General features: G+C 44.0%; 1 protein-coding gene across 2 annotated transcripts in view; it reads left to right on the forward strand.

Annotated features, from left to right (window-relative positions):
* The first annotated feature begins 6,803 nt into the window (after window positions 1-6,803).
* The window catches only part of BICD2 (BICD cargo adaptor 2), a 50,492-nt gene continuing 36,492 nt past the window's right edge, over window positions 6,804-20,803 (forward strand). For both annotated transcript variants that reach the window (XM_014261358.2, XM_005532788.3), the window contains exon 1: window positions 6,804-7,214. In XM_014261358.2, the coding sequence (XP_014116833.1) occupies window positions 6,975-7,214 (240 nt within the window). In that variant the 5' untranslated portion in view covers window positions 6,804-6,974. The remainder of the gene's footprint in view (window positions 7,215-20,803) is intronic.

Genomic DNA, 20,803 nt, shown 5'->3' on the forward strand with positions numbered 1-20,803 from the left:
ACTGAAGAGCCGAGGATGAGCCCAAGGCGTTTTCCGCCTCAGCTCCGGATTTCAAGATAAAGGCAAAAAAACCGGGAAGATGTTTGTTTAAAAACCCAAAGCCGTGCTGCATCACCTGTCTGGGGGAGCCAGAGACACACAGTGAAATAATCCAAGAGGTTTGGTCCAGAATGACTGGAGCTCTGTGGACCTCATTGTCATCACATTGTTTCCCTCTTTCTGCCACATGAAGGCACATACCTATGTGTATGTACACAAAGTGTGTCTGTAAAACTACTGAAAATTTAAACTTTCAAATCTCTTACCAATGCAATAAAATCTCCCTGTTTGGGTGGGTTATCCTGCAATTTCTGCTTCTTTTGAGAAACATCTTTTGCTAGAGGGTATGCCAGGCAGAGATCTGGGACACCAAGGTACTACCGTCTTTGGGGACTGACACCAGCAAAACTGCTTCTAATGAGCTCCAGGGTAAAGCCTATATTGTAAAATTAATTCGTTGATGGCTAATATAAACTGAAAAGATTAAAGCTTACATGATCAGTAAACCTTTTATCCCTCATTCAAACATGGTCTCTGAATGCTTTCAAAACCTTTTCACCAGTACCAGTTAATTTGCAGCTGGCTGCAAACCAGGCACAGACTCCTCAGGAGTCAGTGGCTACCTTTTAACAGATATTTGGATTCTGATCCAGCCACACCCTACAGCCCTACTAATGACCTTGAGTAAGAGCAAGGTCTGTACACTAATAATCAGGGTTTCTTAGGCCATTGGTTTCTCCCAGATGGTCACTAATCCCCAGAAAACGCTTTCCTGCCTAAGTTCTTGATGCCGAATTAACCCCACAACCGTAATATCTCTGCCAAGATGCAAGTTTTCTATTCCCCCTTAAAGGCATTGAAGGCCCCAATACTTTCTAATCAAGGCACACACTTTCCAAGAGGCACAGAAACCTATCAGTTACACTTCAATTTCTGGGAAATAAGATCCATGTGAAGTGTACATATGTCAGATGACACTTTGTACATCTGCAGAAAATGCATTAGCCATTAAAAACCTCCTGATCCCAGGACTGCATTCCACATCCCTCTCTCAATCTTCCAGTGGAAGTTACAATGCAGACAGACTGGCAGCTTTGGTAACCTTGGAAAAAACGTTTTCTCAGGACTTCCTTCAGCTCAACCAAGCCAAGCAGCAAAGAGCAATTGTGTCTAAGTGTTTTTTTTCTTTTCACTTGTAGTGGGCAACTCAAGTCTTACCTCCTGCATACCTGATAACTGTTAAAAATTACCAAATCCTTCTTGTTATGGCACACAGCACAGGTTTCACAGCATCTTTTTTTCAGCCCTGTGGACAGAGGGGGTATTTGGAGCCCCATTTTAGAGAGAAGGAGCTAAAGCAGAGGGGTTAATCCTCATTTTGCATGCTCTGGTCAAATAACCTGACATGGTTTTTCAGAGCACTTGGAAGGATGTAACTCCCCCACTACTCTTCATATGAGAGAGACACCACATGCATCTGTGCCAGCAAGGTGTTAAGCTTTTCACCTGATGCCAGTTCCTCCAGACCTGCTTGTTAAGCTTTTCTGTCTTAGGCAATTTCTCCATCGCCTTTTTCAGCAATGCTTACCTTTTTACTGGTCTGCAAAAATTACCACCTTCCCTTCCACACTTTCCACAGCAGTTCAGCAGAGTGGAAAGTGCATTTGCATCCATAATTTATGACAGAGAAACCTTAATTTTTCTTTCCAAGATACTTCCTGTTTGGAGCAAACATATTTAGATAAGGAGGGAGAGCCATCTCTCTGTCATTTGTTTCCTACAAATAATCTGAACTTAGTTAATTCTGGCCTGAATTTTGGAAGTGCATCCTTCCTTGGCCAATTACACATCTCTTTATTGCCTTGTCTATTTTGTTATTTCTTGTCCTCTAGAAATCTCTCTAAGAGCTGCAGGGCTGCTGCTTGCTGCTCACATGAGCTGCCTGCAGCATGATCCCAGGACTGAGTGACTGGGAAAGGACTCAGGATCTGCTTCAAACATGCTGCAAAATTACTTGTTCTATATTTTTACTTTTGTAAACATGCTTCAAATTTTAATAATCATCTCAAAATTGGGCAAGAGATAATTTCTTTCTTGAAGAGAGAGACTAAATAGACACTCTTCCTATTTCTCCCTCCAGTATAGAAATTGGGGTAAACATGGTAAAACCATCCAGCAAATTATTCCAGCTTGATCCCTAATTTCTCTAATTGCCTTCTTGGGCTTTCCTGAAGGTAAAATAAGAAGTTCTTAGTCTGAACTTGTGGTTCAAGGCCACAGCAACTTACCAGACAATCATCACACATACCAGAGAAAGAAGGACCAGGGATCCATGTGGATTCTGTTAATCCTTTGCCACTACTATTTACCTCAGTTTAGCCCTTCTTCTGGTGGTTTTATTTGTATTGTATTGTATTGTATTGTACTGTTTTGTTTTGTAATGTTTTGGGTTTTTTTCTGTTCAGCCCATGTGTCTGAACCAGTAGCACACTTATTTTACTTGGAAGCTAGAATCACTCAGCGCCATACACCACATCACCTTCCACCAGCACAGACCCAGCCCCGTGGTCCACACAGCCCTCTTGGAATGTTTTCCTGACTATAGCTTATTTTAGCTTCACTTTTGCTATCCACTCACAATGGTCTATACTGGGACTGCAGTTCCTGTGAATCTGTGCTTGTTCAAGTGGGTTGTGTCTGATGTTTTAAAGGCTTTTTTTTCCCCAGACCTAAAAGCAGCATCACGTGAAACAACTCAGGGATGGAGGACAGCAGTTCTGCCATGGAAGCCTGGGACCAAGGTTTCTTGCCACTGGAGGTGACAGTTTGGCACCTGGAAGTTGCCTTTCCTTTGCCTATCTTTCCCACGCTGCTGGCAAGAGCAATGGCTGTCTGTGAAGGGAAGGGCAGCATTTCAACTGGCAGTGAGCAAAATTGAAGGCAGTAGCTGCTCTAGCAAATGTAATTTTGAGGGCAACATAGATGGACTTGAATACCAGAGTAAAGCTGAAATCTGAAGATATCTCACTCTCCTTTTCCTTTCTCCCTCTCCTGCCAGCCACAGTGATCTGAGCATTTGTGCTAATTCATCGGCTGATTCAGCTCTTTGCTTGGAAATTTTGTTGCAGGTGACAGAGGTCACCTTAATTAAGTCAACAGTCAGACTCTGTGTGATGGTAGCCTGAGGATGGAGATATCAGCTCCCTTTCAGTACTGGGATCAGGTTTCCTTCACACTATTTGTTTTTTGGAGGGCTGGATCTTTATTTTGGGGATTATTTTGTGTTTTGAGGTTTTTAAAAATTTGACAATCTGCGTATAAAGACTTCAACCAAGGAGAAATACATACTGTACTGAACAATAGTATGTTAAATTTGAATCCTCATAGCTGTGATAAACAGGGAAAGAGCATTCAAGTTATTATAGCAATCTTCATTAAGTATATTTGTGCTGACAGACTATTTCTCTGGAATTCACTTGTTGTGTAAAAGAGAAGGAAAATACTTTTCTTCTCCTAAAACCCACTTTGGGTATTTCCAAGGCAATCATGCAGTTATTTTTTTTTCCTCCAGAATGACTTTTAATACTTTGAAAAAATAATTTGGTATATTTGCTCTGACATAGGCCACATATACTGAATGTTATGAATGAACAATCTAGAGGATTTTAAGTTCATTTTCACCTAGGGTCATTACCATACCTTTACCAAATATCTAAGCAGTCCCAAAGGGGTCTCCTGCCTAAAGTTTTGGGGTTTTAATTTTTTAGTAGAAAATAAGAGGAGAAATTTGGAACAGCTTGCTAGGGTTTCTTATGGCTGTTCCAGGGCCAGTTTTAAAACTTTCTTGTTCTGGTATTTGCTATAGCTGAGCTGTACAAAAAATGCAGTAGATAAAAGGAGATAGAAATTATGATATGCTGTACCACGCTAATTGTGGTACACTTGACCTTATCCAAAGTAATGTATGAAAAGAAAGACATCTAGAAGGAGTTTCCTGTCTGCAGTGACCCAAATTTTAAGCACACATTAGGTTGGTTTACACATTCAGGTACCTGAATGTTTTGCAGCACTGGATATTTTGCCTTCCTGTTTTGGGATTTGGACTCAGGCTAAATAAAACTGGCATTGCAGGACTTTGCCTTTGGTGTGACTTTTCCACTAGGGAATTTTTTTTTTCTGTGGGTTAATTTCCATGAGAAGAAACACTACCCGAATTTATTGTAGCATTCAACATGGTTCCTGTATAATTCTACCACTTTGTTCTCAGTGGATAGCTTTAAAATCTCAACAGGAAAAAGAAGAGCAACAATCTCCAGCTGCTGTGTAAGTCTGTATCACCAAAATACACTTAGCCATGATACCTTGAATCAGTGGGGTGGCAGCGAAGCCTATGCATTGATGGAGTTTGGGGACAGTGACCTGGGGAAATGAGCAGTGGTCTCTTGCTGTGCTCAGGAGCAGGTGATGGGCACTGGCCAGGCTGTACTCCTCATTATACAAGCTTTTATTATCCTGCATTATTACCTTGAAGGATGATGGGAACCTTAACTTTGACAAGTGACTCCAGTTTTCTGAAACTGAGCAGGAATGCTTTTGAATTAGCTATTGCAATATTTACAATTTCTGCCTTTGCATCTTGGGCAGTTTATAATATAACGAAGTTTGAAACCTAGAAACGAGTGATAGTTCTAGATATGACCTAGAAAACAAATTACCCAGTGAAGTCCCTGGTGCTGAGTTGATCAGCTCATCTCTGTTAACCCTCCAAACTAGTCATATGTCACAATTCACTTGTAATCCCAGAAATATTCAGGACGTGTACTGAAGGTCTGTGTCCTGAGAGCAAGTCATTACATGCAGGTTTCAGTTTATGAGAGGGAGGAGCACCAAAGGTAGTTAATGTGCTTGAGCCCAGAGTTGCAGAGAAAAACTGGAATGAAGGCTCAGAAAGTATGAGGTGAAAGAAAAAAAGCTAGTATTTATTATTAAAAATATCTTAATGATGAATCAGTTGTGAATGGGTGGGACTAGTAATATTACCTACTTGGGCAGACAAAAGAAAAACATAAATCCTAATAGTGAAAAACAGAGTGTGGAGGAGAGATAATACTGTTCTTTTCCTCACTTATTTTTATAAAAGAGTCAGAATGTTTAAACCCCTTAAAAACATTCTGTGACAGTCATGATGGTACAGAGGCACACAAGAGTGAAAATGCCTTCTACTGAGAATTCTGAAAATAAAAAACTAAAGGAATTTCACATGCACCCTCTAGGCTGAGGACATTGATTTGCTACTTGTAAGGTCTGGGTGACTGTTTGAGTGTCACACTGTTTGTCAGTGCTCACGGGACAAACACATACCTGCACTTGATGCACAGGGAACTCCAGGCAGTGCCAGGGCCCTGAAGAAAAATTGACCAAGGCAGCAGCATGAGTAACAGGCACGTTCAGCCATGACACAGCTTATTATAGGAATAAGGGATATGTTCACAGGCAGAAGTTCAAAGCAGCTTGAAAAAACCCTGCAGCTGTGAGCAAATACGTTGCTTTATGTTTGAGACCTTGTGTAGCTCTCAAGCACATAATTGTTTTTATTATGCTTGCTATTTGCTCACCCATTCATTATGGATTGTTTTTGACACTAGAAGAAAGTCCAGGCTGCACTTGCTTGGAATGAAGGGACGGTGAAGCCACAGGGCTCTCCTGACAATGGGAGTGAAGCATCTCCCCACCCCACAGTGGCACACAGCCCCCACCTTTATGGGGCTGCTTAGGAATTGCAATGGCCCAGCTAGCAGAGGTTTGTCTCTGTTCAGTCTTCACTATGCTTTAGAAATTAGTTCTATCTATTGGTGCCCCAATGCGTGCCCCGATCTCTGTGCCTTTGCCACCAAACGTGCCCAATGGGGCAGAGGCCGATGGCGTTTTCTTCACAAGCTGGCAAATCCTCTTCAGGCCGCACAGTGCAGCTACCCAAGTGCCACTGTCCCACGGCTGGTCACGGCACTGGGCCCTGATGCGATCTATTCTCCTTTCTACAGGTAGCTCAGCCACAGGGGAACACCTTGTCCCGTGGCCGTGGTTATCCTCAGGATGACTCAGGGGACACGGTTAGGTCTCTGTCGGTGGGCGGGGAACACTTCGTAGCAGGAAGCCCACCTCTAGATGCAGAACACCAGGAATAGTGTGCTGGCAGCTCTCGGTATGGCGTGGAACTGTTGCCAGCTTTCTTCTGCGTCCCTCGGTCCCCTCCGTGCTGCTGTGGCACCGCCCGCCGCACCGGAACGTCTCTCCTCCCACACGCTCTGCTGCACGGGCCCCATCTTTCATACCCAGCCGATCCCGCCCCGAAAGCTCTCCTGAGCGTGGTCCGGGCCGCCAGGGTGCGTACACGGGCTGTGTGCACGGGGTATGTGCCCGTGGTCCCGGGGCCTGTGCCCGAATTTGTGTCGGGGGTCACTGGGGGCGTCCCGGGTGGGCTCGCTGTCCGGCCAGGCCGCCCCGAGGCACCGCCGGGCGGCGCGCTCTCGCCGCCGCGCTACCCGCGCCTCCCGCCAGGGGGCGTTCTCCTCCCCGTCCGCCACCACCCTCGCTCGTCGCGGTGCTTGCCGGGAGTTGTAGTCCAACGAGCTGTTCTGCGGGCGGGGCGAATAGCGCCGAGGACTCCCGCTCCCAGCGTCCCGCGGGGCGCCGGCCCGGCCGTGCCTTTTGAATGATTTCACTGCGCTCGGTGCTTACGGCGAGTGCGGCGGCGGCGGCGGGCGGGATCCTGGGAGGATCCGCGGTGGGAGCAGCGCGCCTGGCCCGTCGATGGCGGCCCGAGCAGGCCCTGTCGTGGCCGCCTGCGGGCCGCGCCGCTGTTAGGAGTGGCAGACGGGCTGCGGCGTTCTCTTCTTCGCCCATCCGCCTCGGCGGCCGGCGGCCCCTCCGCCGACATGTCGCTGGCCATGGAGGAGGAGGAGTACGCCCGGCTGGTGATGGAGTCGGAACCCGAGTGGCTGCGGAGCGAGATCAAGCGTCTCTTCCAGGAGCTGGGCGAGACCACCCGGGAGAAGATCCAGGCGGCGGAGTACGGGCTGGCAGTGCTGGAGGAGAAGCAGCAGCTGAAGCAGCAGTATGAGGAGCTGGAGCTGGAGTACGAAACCATCCGCACCGAGATGGAGCAGCTGAAGGAGGTGAGGCGGGGGCGGAGGCAGGTGGGCGGCCTGGGCCCGAGCACGGCCGTGGCGGCTGGAGGGGCGAAGGCAGCGCGGAGCGGTGGGAGCAGGGCCGGTTTGGAGTCCGGGGGCGGCAGGTTGACGGGCCCGGGGCTGCTGTGGGGCGACCGGCGGCTTCCCAGGCTTCGGCCTGGCTCCGGCAGGGCGGCTGCACCCTTCCCCAGAATGACAGCTCCGAGGCGCCCGGCCTGCAGCCCCAGGAGAGGGAAGGGATGGAAAAAAAGTAAAGGCCTTTCTACCCCGACCCCCGCTCCTGTGAAGGGGGATGTGCGATGGAGGCGGGTAAACGCTTTTCTTTCTCTTCCCGTCTCGTTCCGTCTCGGGATGCGGTAGATGGGCCGCTTTGGGGCTGCTGTAGGGCCAGGAGCCGGACCGGGGTTGCCCCTCCCCGGGTTGGGGCTGTCCCCACCGCGAGAAACCCAAGCAGGCGGCGGGGAGGCGAGGGCCGGGACCAGGCTGCCGTGGTGATGCTGTCATATGCCTGCTTTTGTGTGGAAGGAGAAACCTTACCTTGGTGTTGATCTCTTCCTCAGTGGGGACCACCACGAAAATAATACAGCAGACTCCAGTTCACTTAGCTTTGTTTTGGTGCAGATCCTGCTGTTGGCATATTTTTTTATTACTTTATATTTAAGGGAAATTCCAGATCTAATCTGTACAGGAGAGTGAAGTTTGTCAGTAGAAACGCTGTATTAGGCAATTGGCACATTAAGTTTTTGTCGTGCAAGATATCTTCTAGGTGTAGAATGTGGGAAAAGTGCTGTCCAGGGAGCAGTCAGAGAATGCAGAGTGTTGGTTTGCACTCCCTATGAACTGATTCCATAAGCCCGCTGTATGACCCATGGGAACTTGTCTGCATATAGCTTTTCTTGGTTCAGTGATTTGGCATGCAGGCAAACCTTGTGCTGCTTTTCAGCGATTTAGGCCTTGCCTTGATTGCAAAACAGCTGATACAGCCTAAGAGATGAATATACGTGGATTTGACCTGTACAAATTGTATCCACTGGGACTTAGCTCTAGTTTATTCAGTTGGAAATTGATTTCAAGTAAAATCAGAATACAGTATTTCAAGGAAAAGTAAGTCCTTCTAACAGACTGGTACAAAAACCACTGAATCAGTGAATGCCCGCCCTTCCTGCATAGTATGTATCTTTTGGTCTTGTAAGTAAGACTTTATTTTGCTTTTATTGTGTTAAACAATCATAAGCAAAGAGATTAATTACTTTGAATTACACAGCTATAAATTGGTTATCTAAATATGCAAGCTGAACTGATATGCTGCTGTTCTAAAGCCACTTGAGACCAGCACGGTTACAGCAGCATACAGAAGCAGAAACTTGGAAGTCAAGGGCAGAGGCAGCTGTAGAGTTGAGTTCAAGGGAGAGAAAAGTCAATAAACACGGTTGATAGGTGTGAAACAGCACGGAGAGGTGACGGGACTGGCACAGCCTCACTGGGCAAGGCAGTGCCTGACACACCAGTGGGAGCCAGGATGCTTTGATCACAGGTAGTGCTTTAGTCACTGGGCTGTGCTGTGTGTGTTTGGGCATTACATGTTTTGACTTGCAGATGGAAAAATGCTTGATGATACTGTCTTCATTCTTTTAGGGCTGTAACAATTGAGAAACTTTTCAAAGAGATTAAAAAGAAAAGAAAATAGCAGAATCAGCAATGATTCACTCCTTTTTGCTTTTAACTTTTTGAAGGATTTGTTTTGTGGCAGCATGTCCTGCTCTAATTAATTCAAAACCTGGGAGGCAGACAATTCTGGGAGCAGCTTGAGTAGGACTCTGCTAGCCTACACAGGCAAAGAGCATTGCTCCTCTAGCTTTCTTACAGTGCTGTGCAGGAATCTGGTCTGCTGTAGATCTTGTAAACCTTAAGTAGATATGTGAAGCATATGCTCAGAAGAGGAGTTTATGATCTTTGCTGTTTTATGTGACTTGTTTTTCTCACACACAACTAGAGGAGCACTGCACACAAGACTTTCTACATGTCACGCTCCAACCTAAAGGGACTCCACCTTGGGTTACTTAAATTGTTCTTGGGGAATGTGGGAGATCGATGTCAAGCTTGAACAGAATTGTTTTCCATCTCTTGCTTCTTAGCTGTGACTTCATGCAACCTTTTAAGATATAGCCCTTTTAGTCTCTATGGATCTTACTTTGTTCATCTATGCTGAGAGAGCTAAGCAGCACAAGGCTATGTTAGGCAGGGTGGGGGGCAAGCACACAGTGGTTTTCTGTCCTGCTGGGTATTGTAGATTTGGATATGCTTTAATTTGTTTAATACTATGGAGCACTCCTGTATTATGGCCCTATTTATACCATAGGTAAATGGGTTCTGAGCATGGGAACTTTGTAATGCAGTTTGTTGAAAGTACAGGCTTTTCTGCTACAGTCATCACATCTTTCTGGCCAGATTCTCCTCCCTGTCACCCAATCCCCAATGTGGCAGAAATTCAGAGCCTTAACCTTCACTGTTGTATCCCTTTGGTGAGTGTGAATGGCATCATCGGAGTTGTGCCCTGTTTTGTGAAGATGTCTGTGTACTCTCAGTATTTGCAATCCAAGTTGTCCTGGTGAAAATGGGGAGCTGCTCTGTCCTTGAACTGCTGAGCCTTCACACCAACCTCTTTTTAACTGGGGTCAGGTCTTCTCTAAGTTTGTTCTTTTACTTGTATATGTACTGACTTGATCTCATGTATTTTCAAAGGTACTTTCTGCTGCATTTCTTCTGTCATTTTATTTGACAGAACAAAACAGAAATACAAACTGTCTTCTCAGGTAGACTTATTGTTGTGGTACCACCTTTGCTTTTGTAAAAGGAAACTAATTTCAAACTGTAATAAAGATTATGGTAAATGTTTTCCCTAGTTCAGAGAAATAAGATACTGGTTTTCTTGTAGTGAAATACTACATTGTGTTGTGAACATATAATTTTATTTATTTTTTACTCCCCTAAGGAGATGATGTAACTAAGTTTTTTCTGTAGGCTTTGTTTCAGCTGATAAGTCACTCTGCAAGCCTTTGTGATAGTGCTAATTGTATAAATGACAGGGCTGACTACCTGCCTAAGCTGTAACATTTTTCTTACATGGATAATACATATGATCACGCCTTTGTGCACTCCAGCTCACAAAAGTGATTGTATGAGGATGCCGTTATTGCTTTCCTGATGATTTCTTGGGGAATGTGGCATGGAAGGTTTTCTTGAGAAAGAGGTTATCTGCTTTGCTCAGTAATTCAGAGTTGCTTTGAGATATCAGATTTATAACCAACTACTAGCTCAGTTATGAAACTGGCAGCTGTCCAAAGCTCCTTTCTGATTAAGTGGCTATGTTGTATTGGTGGTGGTAGAATTGTGTTTAAACCCTTGGAAAACATGGGTATTCTGATTAGTTATTTCTGTAATAATGCAAAAATTCATAAGTGGACTGTGTCTATCCTTAAAGTCTAAAAGCACATGTCAGTATGTCACAGTTAGTGTAATGTGTATGGTTTGTGATTTTTAAGGGGGAGCAAGGTTACAGGAATACTGGCAATAATCTCCACAGGGCTCTTCATTTCTTGGTATGGTAATTTCTTTTTTCTGTTTTTTGCCTTTAGGAATTGTATATTAACTTTAATGCTATTTTATGACTTCTCTGTAGGTCATTCCTGGGTAAACTTGCAATCTGACTTTGAAAGGAACGTTCAGAAGCATTGCTGCTTCGTTTCCCATGAAGCCCAAGTGGGGCATATGATGCAGCTGAGGTGATGTCCTGTGGCTGTAATATTTGTACTGTGAGTTTATATTGAGGTGGAGTGTGTAGGATCTGTGATCACTGACAGAAGTTTTGCTTTGCTTAATTGACTTACATATGTTGTAGTTAGTTGGGTATATTTCATCCAGACTGGTTTAACATTTCATTATGTTATCTGTTATTAACGTAACATTTAACTGTGCATCTTCAGAAGTGAAGGAGGAATCATTCCCTTTCCTGTCTATCTCTTGTAGTGCTGTGTCCCTTGCAGACAGACATTGCTTGCTGAAGTAGCAGTGATTTTCCCCACTGGATTTATCAAAGCATTTTGCCAGTTTGTACTGCTGTGCTCATTCTGTGTGTTAGAACATAAGGGCAAAGAGGTAAGAAACAGCTAGGCTAAAGTTATCTGAGAAACCCACGACAGACTGGGATTAGACCCTCTGTGCTCATGAATCAATGCTGGATTGACCAAGTCTTTCTATTTAATTATGGTAAATAATGATGTTCAGTTGCAATACCTCTAAGGCCTCAGGTACACCTCTGAAGCCTCTTCCTAATAAATATTCAGGTGATATATTGATTCCTGCTGAAAGGAAAGGACACTAATGTCATTTGAGATTACCTCTAACTTTGCAGCACTATTAAAATCAAAGGCTTTAATGCATAAAATGTTTCTTTAAATAGACCAGCTTAGGTGAAATTTAATTCTGGTTATATAGATGTAAATCTAGAGTAGGAAAAGTACAACTGCAAATTGAATTTAGGAAACTGATACCAATTTTGCATATACTAATAGAAAATGGTTATACTTTCCTGAAGCTGTCTTGGAGACTTAATGGTGATCATTACCTGGACTTCAACACCTGCCACACTTGAAATGCTAGAACACAATTGCTGTCTCTACTGTCAAATCAAACTGAAAACTGTGGGTAGGGTAAGCAAAATATTCCTGTGTAAATTAAACCTCTTATATTTTGATAAATCACTGTTGCTTTATGTGAAGAATAGAGGCACCCATTGATATTAATCTGATGTTTGAAGTGATATAGACATTTAGTGCTGTGTTCTGGAAAAACTATTTTTCTCACATACCCTTATTTAGGAAAAAACCAAAACACGAAAAATTAAACGTTCCAGTTCTTCCTGGTGTACTAGAAATAGTAACCTGTAATGCTTCATGTTACTAAATTAATTTTCTTTGCCAGTGTTCCTTGAACTGTCTTTCTTAAAAATAATTAATAATATTCTTGAAGTGATGATTTCAGATTATTTTATGAAATTGCTGGATGTTCTTCTTGGTCTTTCTCTGATAAAATTAACTATACCTTACATATTAGAACATCCACAAATATTTGGGTGAATAGTTAGGACCTTCAGGTGGAATTATTTGAAAAAAACCCATGTTTCTGCAAAGTGGTTTTCCCTATACTGCTGTAGTCTCAGCTGAGAGTTGAGGTTTTGGGGAAAAGTCATGTTTTACTTTTAGCTTGTGGTGTTTGTCTGTGCCATGGCCCAAAACGAGGGCTGTCCCTGACCTTCAACAAGCATTAGATAATTTGTTTCTAAGTTACTACATTAGGTTTTACATAGGGTTTCAATGTTTGGCAACAGTAGTGCAATTTGCTACCTGTTTTTTTCCCTGGAAGTGTGGCAATACTGAGTACTCGCTGTCCTGTGGAGGGGATGTAGTACAACTATACTGTGGAACTGAGACAGATTTTCTTTATTGTTTTTCTTTATTTTGGTTTTGTTCTTGAATTAGGTCAGTACCCCAGTTTGGGTCACGGGCATGTTTTTGGTTGTGCAGGTACCACCTCACCTAGAGTGTGTTAAAGCAGCAGCAAACAAGGAATGAGAGGAGCATCTTCAGGCAGTCTTTCTGCTGAGCCTGGCTGCCTGAGCAGCACAGACAGCAGCTGCACAGTGAGCAGGGTCCGTCTGGCCTGGCTGCTCGCAATTAGCAGTTCTGGGGATGCTGCTACAGTGGCAATGTTACTGTCAGGATGGTGGCTTTGGAGGTCTGCCCTGGGATGTAGTCTCTTTTGCAGCATTTCTTGTGTTTACACAAATAAATTGTTCATTAGAGCCTTCATTTGGCATCATTCAGTGTGCAGTCCCAGATGCGGGTACGTGGGAGCTGGGGATTGAAGGTGGGATGGGAGGCTGCCTGGGTCTTGAGAGAGCAGGGGCAGACCATCTTCACATGAAAAACACCAGACCAAATGCTGCATGCTGGTGGCTTCTCTGCACAGGTGCTGCAAGGGAAGATTCCTTCCAAGCCATATTGCTGAGGGCTGGAGTGAACTCAGAGGGCTTCAGAGTGGAACACATCTGTGTGTTCCTACACCCTTGAAGCAGAAGTTTGTGCAGCCCCGATGTGGCAGACGTCCTGCCTGGAAACTGAAAGTCTCAAACCTACAGTCACTGGTGTTTTGTCACATGGGCTGTTGCAGTTTCCTCATTTCAAATCTTGATTAATCTTTTCAAAATCTATGGGAACATGCTTGCTAGTTTCAGGGGTATTAATACCCAATTTATCCCTTTGAATTAGGACCATATTTCTTCTAGTCTGCAAGAGAATTCTAATGATTTGGAAAATTGCCTAATTTTACTAGGAGGGGCAGGAGGGTGGGAGCAGCAGTTCTCAAGTCTATGTACTGCCCCCAGACTTAATAGGTTCACCATTTCCTCTTTCACTCTCTGGTATGTGAGCTTGTGACTAATCTGTAGCAGCTTCAGGCTGTAAGATGACTTCCAGAGGGTGATGCATACTCCAGGCATTCATTTGCTTTCTTTCTCTGCTTTTGGCAGGCTGTAGAGAATTGTTTGTTCAGATTTGGTAACCCAGCAACAGAGGAATAATATAGTGTGGGTTTGAAATATGATCTACAAAACCTCAGCAGAGGGAAATGACATAGATCAGCTTTGCCATCCAAATAGAATGGAGGACCCTCCATTTCAGAGAAGAGCTGAAATTTTAGGTATAATAGCTGCAAACTATGGCTTTTTTTTCTTTGTTTCCCCATTCTTCAGCTCATCTTCCTTCTTTCTGCTTCCTCCTTTCCTCCTTCTCCTCTCTTCTCAGCTGTTTTCACTAATCTGGCTGAAATATATACCAGGCAGCAGATGTCAGGTTCACCTTGCTTTGGAGTGGGGGCTTGCCTGAGGAGTCTGCTAAAAGGTGTGGTCTGTCTTGCCCACAAACAGACAGGTTTGCCACTGGGGCTCTGGGCAAGCAGGGACATGGGGATAATTTTGAATGTTTGGCCCCAGCATAGTTGAAGCTCAGCATGGGAATGGATATGGATTCTCTGCAGTCCTGTGTCCATGTTCGGGAAGCAGCTGTGCCATACGAGGACCTATACAGCTCTCCCTGAAACAAGTGGTGTGTCTGGTGGGGTGCTGAGTTGTGCTGGCTGGCCCAGACTCTGCAGTGTGCTGCAGCCCTTGCTCTCCTTAATTTATTTTTTTTTCACTCCTCAATTGTTGCCAGTGTGCAGTGTGCAAGCCCCCAGTATGGTGCAGAGTGCTGTGCTGTAGGCAGTGACACAGTGTTTGGTAAGTTCATTAGGAAGTCCTTTGGCATGTTCAGTGTCAGTGCTGGACAGAACTGGGACTGTAGTTCAGATCTGGCTCCAAGGCAGAGAGGTTTACTGGCCTAATACCATAACTGGCATCTAACCTGCCCAAACCAAGCAAGATTCATTGCTTCCTCTGCACAGAGAGTTTGTTACATCTGATTTTAATCTCCAAGGTCAGAATCCACTGTATTTTTTGATGATGAAGGATGTTGTTTGTTTGGAGCTTGTTTTGTTGTATGAATGGGTAACTCTAAACCAGAAGGGATTTTCTCGCATCTTGTTGCACAAGGCTGTGTGTGTTTTGAGGGAGAAATTTGGTTGTGATGCCCAGAGTGGCTGAGTAGCATGACAGATTATCTGTAGTCCACTCAGCCCTCAAGCTCTTGGAAGCTATGGATAGAACTTCTCAACAATGTGATATTAGGAAGCAAAGAATGTGTTTTCAAGCAGTCAGTATATAATTATTTAGTGGTTTTCTACGATGTCATTTGGAGAGAGCATTTGGCCTTTGAAATAGAAATGAACTATTGTTGGATGAGTGTGACTGTCCCCAACAGGTAATGAGCAGTAACAAGTGTGTCATGTAGCATGTGCCCTCAGCTTTGGTACGTACTATCAAACGAAGGAAGTTCATCTTGCCAAAACATACTTCCGTAATAAATTTAGGTCTCTGATTCAGCAGAAATCATCCAGCAGTGGTCCTGATTTAAATTTTTCTCTGGCTTAGTTTAATACAGTAGCTTTATGAGATTTGTGTCCATGTGAGTAAAAGCTTCTGTCTAACTTGTATCTTGGTTCACTGTGTTCAACAGCTGTGCAAAGCAGTTCCACTTGGCTCCCTTTTAGGGATGCTTTCAGAAAGTACATGGTTTTAACCAAGAAAGGCTAGCCAGTTTCACATGAAAGTTTGTCTTTGCAGACAGATAAGTCTGTCAGTGGTGGAGAGCTGATGGTGGTTTTACGCCAGATTTGCCTGTTAATAGCTTGCTGTTTGTCTTCTCTTGCTCCAGATGGTTTATCGGGGCAAAGCATGCTAGGTGCTGTGATGGTGAGCAGCAGAGATGGGATGTTCCCTGGGAAGGTGCCACACTACAGTGCGTAGCTGGCTTAGAAACTGATGAGAGATGGTATTTTTTGAGTGAGAGTGAGATTCATGTTGCAGTGGTTAGCATGGATGAAAAAGGTTTCAGGATGTGCTGATGAGGAGTATCTGCTGGTAGGAAGGTTCATATGGATGCACTAGACACTTCTGGCTCTTGGTGCAGTTTACCAGGGTTGAGTGTAACATCTGCTTCCACCATTTCAGACACATTTGACTCAGACACAAAATGCAAAATATAAATCATTTTTACAAGTTTATTCTTTTAGGGGTCATTAATACCTCAAATTTTTCCATGTATGTTCTCTACTAATTGAGTCTACTTCAGGAAGCTACTTAAAGGTGGGCTGAAGCCAAAATATCTAAACTATTGCCTGGGAAACAAGACCACTTGCACTTAATGGCTGAATTAGAGCAGTGTTTGGGGAGTAGGATTGTTTTAAAACATTTCCCTCTCCCCCCACTGAATACAACAAAGTCTTGTTCTAAGATTGTTCAGTAATCATAGAAATATTTTAAGAGCAGATTTGAGTCACTTGGAACAAACCAAGCTGTGGAGTTGTTCGGCTCTAGCTTCCAGTATTTTTTGTGTTGCTACAGAGCAATCCATAAAAACTAAATACTGAATCCTAGCACATATATAAGTAACCACAAACACAATGTGCCATGTGTAACTTATTTTCTATTCTTTGCCCATAGGTTATGTGACCTTCATCTTGGGAGTCATTGAAATCCCAACTGGATAATGTCCTGAGCACGTGTTTGGTGTGACCCTGCTTTAAGCAGGAAGGTTGGAGTCAATGACCTCCAGGGCTCCCTTCCAGTCTTCACTATCAACAATTCTACAATTCTGTTATTTAGCTGCTTAGATATGTATGTTTTTTACATACTGTGCTTTAAAATATGTCCCACAGGTTAAATTCTAAAGCTTAAACTAATTATTATGGTTCACCCCCTCCAGCTCTCTTTAATCAGTGAATATACACTGAAGGATTGAGTAGCTGAATCTACATTTTATCAAGTGGAGCATGTGAGACATAGTAGTTGTCAGGACTTCAGGAGGGCTGAAGGAATGCTGACTACTGTGACACTTGCAGTATTACCTCTTAGGAAAGGAATGCAGAGAAGAGTTAATTGTCTGTCGTTGTCAGGCATTTCACGGGCTTTATAGTTTTATTCCTGCATGCAGGCTTTTGCAGTGATCCTACTAATCACTCTGATGTTTGGCAGTTTTGAAGCCCTCCTCTTACCCCTGGATGTATTCGGCATCATTCAATCCTCTATACTTGTAAACTGCTAATGTAACTCCTTAAACAATGTGGATGAATTCGGTAACCTTTAACTTCTGTGGGGTTCTGGGGTGGGAAAAATCCTGTATTCCAGGGTTGATTTTCACTCATGTGAGCCATTACACTTTCCTGTCCTCCTGGGATTCACAGTGGAGGTAGGCACAGTAGTGAATTGGAGGGAAAGACTAGGACTCTTCAAGGTTTAACTGAGGTTTAAGTAGGTATCTTGTAATCTCTCCTTTCTGAAATCTGGGAGGGTTTTAGGAAGTAGAGAGGGCCTCTAAGGGCTGGGTATAGACTTTTTGTCAAAGCTGCTGTGATAGTGGACTTGAGCACTGTCTGTCCTGGAAGTTTGGAGGAAAACTTTCTCACTGAAATACTCTATTTTCCAGTCTCACATGGAAAGGGAGAACACAGCTTTCCTGGCAGTGTCCTGTTTCAGACAGCTCTTTCGCTTGAGCACTTAATAATAAATCGGCTTATTCTTATCCTCTCTGTAGAAGGAGACAAGGAGAAATGCCTACTCATTTCACTTGGGAGACAGGTAGAAACCAAATAATAAGAGTACAGTATATAATATATATATATATATAAATAATATATATATAATATATATGTATATGATATAATAATAGTACAGTAGAGAGCTGGTAGTATATGCAGACACACACACACACACACACACACACACATAGTAGCTATATATAGAGTAGCTATAAAAATAGCTACTCCACTGGTTTGTAGCTGGTTGTTCTAGTGTAGCCTGTGTGGCCAAGTGCCCTAAAATATAAATGCTCTTTTGGGACTGAAGCAAATGGACCCTTTTGATGTGACACAAAGTCTGTTAACATTAAAATTGATCTGATGTTCCCTTTGACCTCCCTATTGTTAGGGTTTTTGGGGAGCACAGTAAGGCATTCATTCCTTTCATGCTCCTCAGTGTGAGGGACTGCAGCTGGGGAACATCTTGGAATCTGGCTCATCCAGGGAGGCTTTTGGGGCTGGCAAAGCCCCTGTGAGACATCTGTTTGCTTTTAAGGTTCTTGGCTCCGGGAATTGTGAGATCTGGCCTCAAAGAGCATTTATTGCCCTGTGGTCTGCTGCTCTCTATGTGGCTGTGTATGCCCTTTTTCCCCACAATACACCTGAAAGAGCATTAAGGTTGACATGATATTTCTATGTATGCTTTATGAGAAATGTATTTTCTTTTTTGATTATCATTGTTCTCTGTGGCAAGGGTTGTCTCCGTAGAAAGTGATTAATTTGATGAAAGTATTTTTCTTGCCCTGGGCTCCATTTGTTGCCTGGTACCATGCTGTGCTAGTCATGTGTTAGCTTTGTCTTACTGCATATAACATTAAGCTTTGTATGAAGAATGTGGCCTTAATCTTCAGTGGGCACTGCTGTACAAGGGAACAGAGCCTCCACGGGATGTGGAGTTCATTCAGATCCAAGTTTTGTGCCATTGCTTCTTAATTCAATGAGGCTCTAAAGCTAGATTTTACTTCTAAAGGATTCCAGAGCTATCAGGAGCAGCCCAGTACTTGGTGTCTGTGTACTCAGGAATGCTCTCCAATGCTCAGGCTTAGATTGTTTAACTCTTGAATTGTTTACCTCCTTTTTTTGTGTTTTATGATCTGTCTTAATGCTGCCTTTGGAACTGGTGCTGCAACAGAGTATAGTTATAGTTTTCCTATTGGATTACTGACCTATTGTCTTGAAATTTCAGGTCTGTAGCTAATGGGTATATATGCCTGTTCTCTTTCTGCAGTGCAGTGCAGAAGACTGCAGTAATAATGGAAAAGTTATGTTTGAGGAATTTGAATAACATCTGTGGGAATGACTAGAGTGCCTCTTACTCAATTTCTTTCATTTTTTCTTTAACTTTGTGGTCTTCATGTGCATAAAACTAGTGTTGGTTTATAATGCAACAAATCAACTTGCTGAAATTCAAGCTTTAACTATTAAATTAACTCCTGGAGAGACAGAGAATTCTTCCTTGTAGTCTTAAAAAGTAGAACTGGTCTGCTTCAGTGTGTCATTGAGTACAAGATGCAACTCTCAGTTCTGTGTTGGAATCATAATTTTGTTTTGAATTAATTGTGCTTTAGACATCAGTCCTGCATAGATGTACCCAGTATTTTGTTTGGGAATGAGCAGCAAGGGTAGCAGTGACAGTGAATGAAAAGAAGTGTAATAGTGTCCAAGGATAACTAATAATGTACTCGAAAGTTTCCTCTAAGGTGTTTTTGAGTGCAGTTGCAGGCTACTTGGTGTTGAACTTTCAAAACTTAAATGTTTAAGAAAGAATGTCCTAAGCAAATGACACAATTACTGGTCAGGTTTTTTTCCAGGTCAGGAGACAAATGTCCTATCTTCCAGGATGGCAGACAAGCCTTATGCTAAGAAACTGGAAGCAGTTAGGGCACAAAAAGGATGAGGCTGCCTGTTCATATCTGAAGTGAGCAAGCAGCTACAGACTCGTGTCTCTTCTTCCCACTCCTCCATCCTGCACTTGGTTTTGTTCCTCTTCCTTGGTTTCCTGTTGTATTCCATCACAGTCGCTGATCATCCTGCTGCCAGTGTTACTCTATGCCACTGTTTTGACTGTCATCTCTTATCTTTCCCTTGGACACATATTCTTTGTCACCTTCTCATAAGATTTGCTTTCTCCCTTGACACTGGTATTTCTTATGGCTCTTCATCTAATCAGTCTTTTTTTGACAGTTTTCTTCTCCAGCTCCCAGCCTCCTTGCTGCAGAGTTCTTTCTCCCCTCACTGGTTCCCAGGAAGCTGAGATGGCTCTGTCAGATGGGCAGTGGCTTCATCTTTCAGGCCTGAGGCTGTCAGCAATGCCAGGCACTGCCAGGCATGGGTAAGAAGTGGAGAGAAAAGGGGTTAAACTTTGGTTTAAGGCCTTGTCTATGCATAGAAATGATTACTTTTCATTGAACTATTAAAACTAAAGCTGGGTTGAGTTAAACTGCAGTAGGCTTTGGGATGTCCTCTGCCATCTAACCTTGGATTAATCCAGCGCAGATGTAAACTGGACATTGCAGCTGCAGCAAAATCTGTTTGAACAAGAACTACATTTTCCTGGGTGCCAATCTGGAAGAGCACTTAGCTTTGCTCCAAATTAGAAGACATTTGTAACAGGCTCCAGAGTGGCGATGGAATACTGGGAACCCTCGGCAGGGATCTGGCAACCTTCCACCTGAGGCGCATTATGCATTTGCTTTAGCAGCGTTCTCGGTGCCGGAAAATACAGCATGACACCTCTCTTGCCCTGTCACCAGAGAATGGCAGAGCTGAGGTCAGTGGGGAGCTTCCTTTGCTGGCAGGGCCAGGCTGATACCAGCAGGCAGGAAGTGGGCATATCCCCAGGACTGGATCTTTGCCCAAACCAGCTGGGTCCTGCCGGGCAGAGCTCTGGGTGGTACTGGCAGCTGAGCCCTTCTGAAGGCTTTGGCTCCTCAGTGCAGTGTGGCAGCCCCACAGGCCCTACCCAATCTGAAAATGCCAGTGAATGAGGGGTTTGTCTCTGCAGCTGTGTGCCCTTGACATTCCACGGCATCTGTCCGGTGGCCCTGAGCAGCTGGCTGGGGACAGCATGGGCTGGCTCTCTGCTGCTGGCCTGGGAGCTGTCACTGACCGCTTGGAAGCTTTGCAGGATCAAGGCTTTTCATTGCTGCCACTGTCTGCCAACTCCTATTGCAATTAAAGGGTAATCTTTTCTAAATGGTGCTAAATTAAGGCTTAATCCCTCCCTCATGCCATGTAAGAGGATGAATCCCTGGTTTTCTGAAAACAGCTTATTGTTTGGGCCACTA

Source organism: Pseudopodoces humilis, chromosome 13 (genome assembly GCF_049639895.1).
Source record: "Pseudopodoces humilis isolate 2021_Gansu_Grassland_sample_001 chromosome 13, ASM4963989v1, whole genome shotgun sequence".
Taxonomy (NCBI): Eukaryota; Metazoa; Chordata; class Aves; order Passeriformes; family Paridae; genus Pseudopodoces; species Pseudopodoces humilis.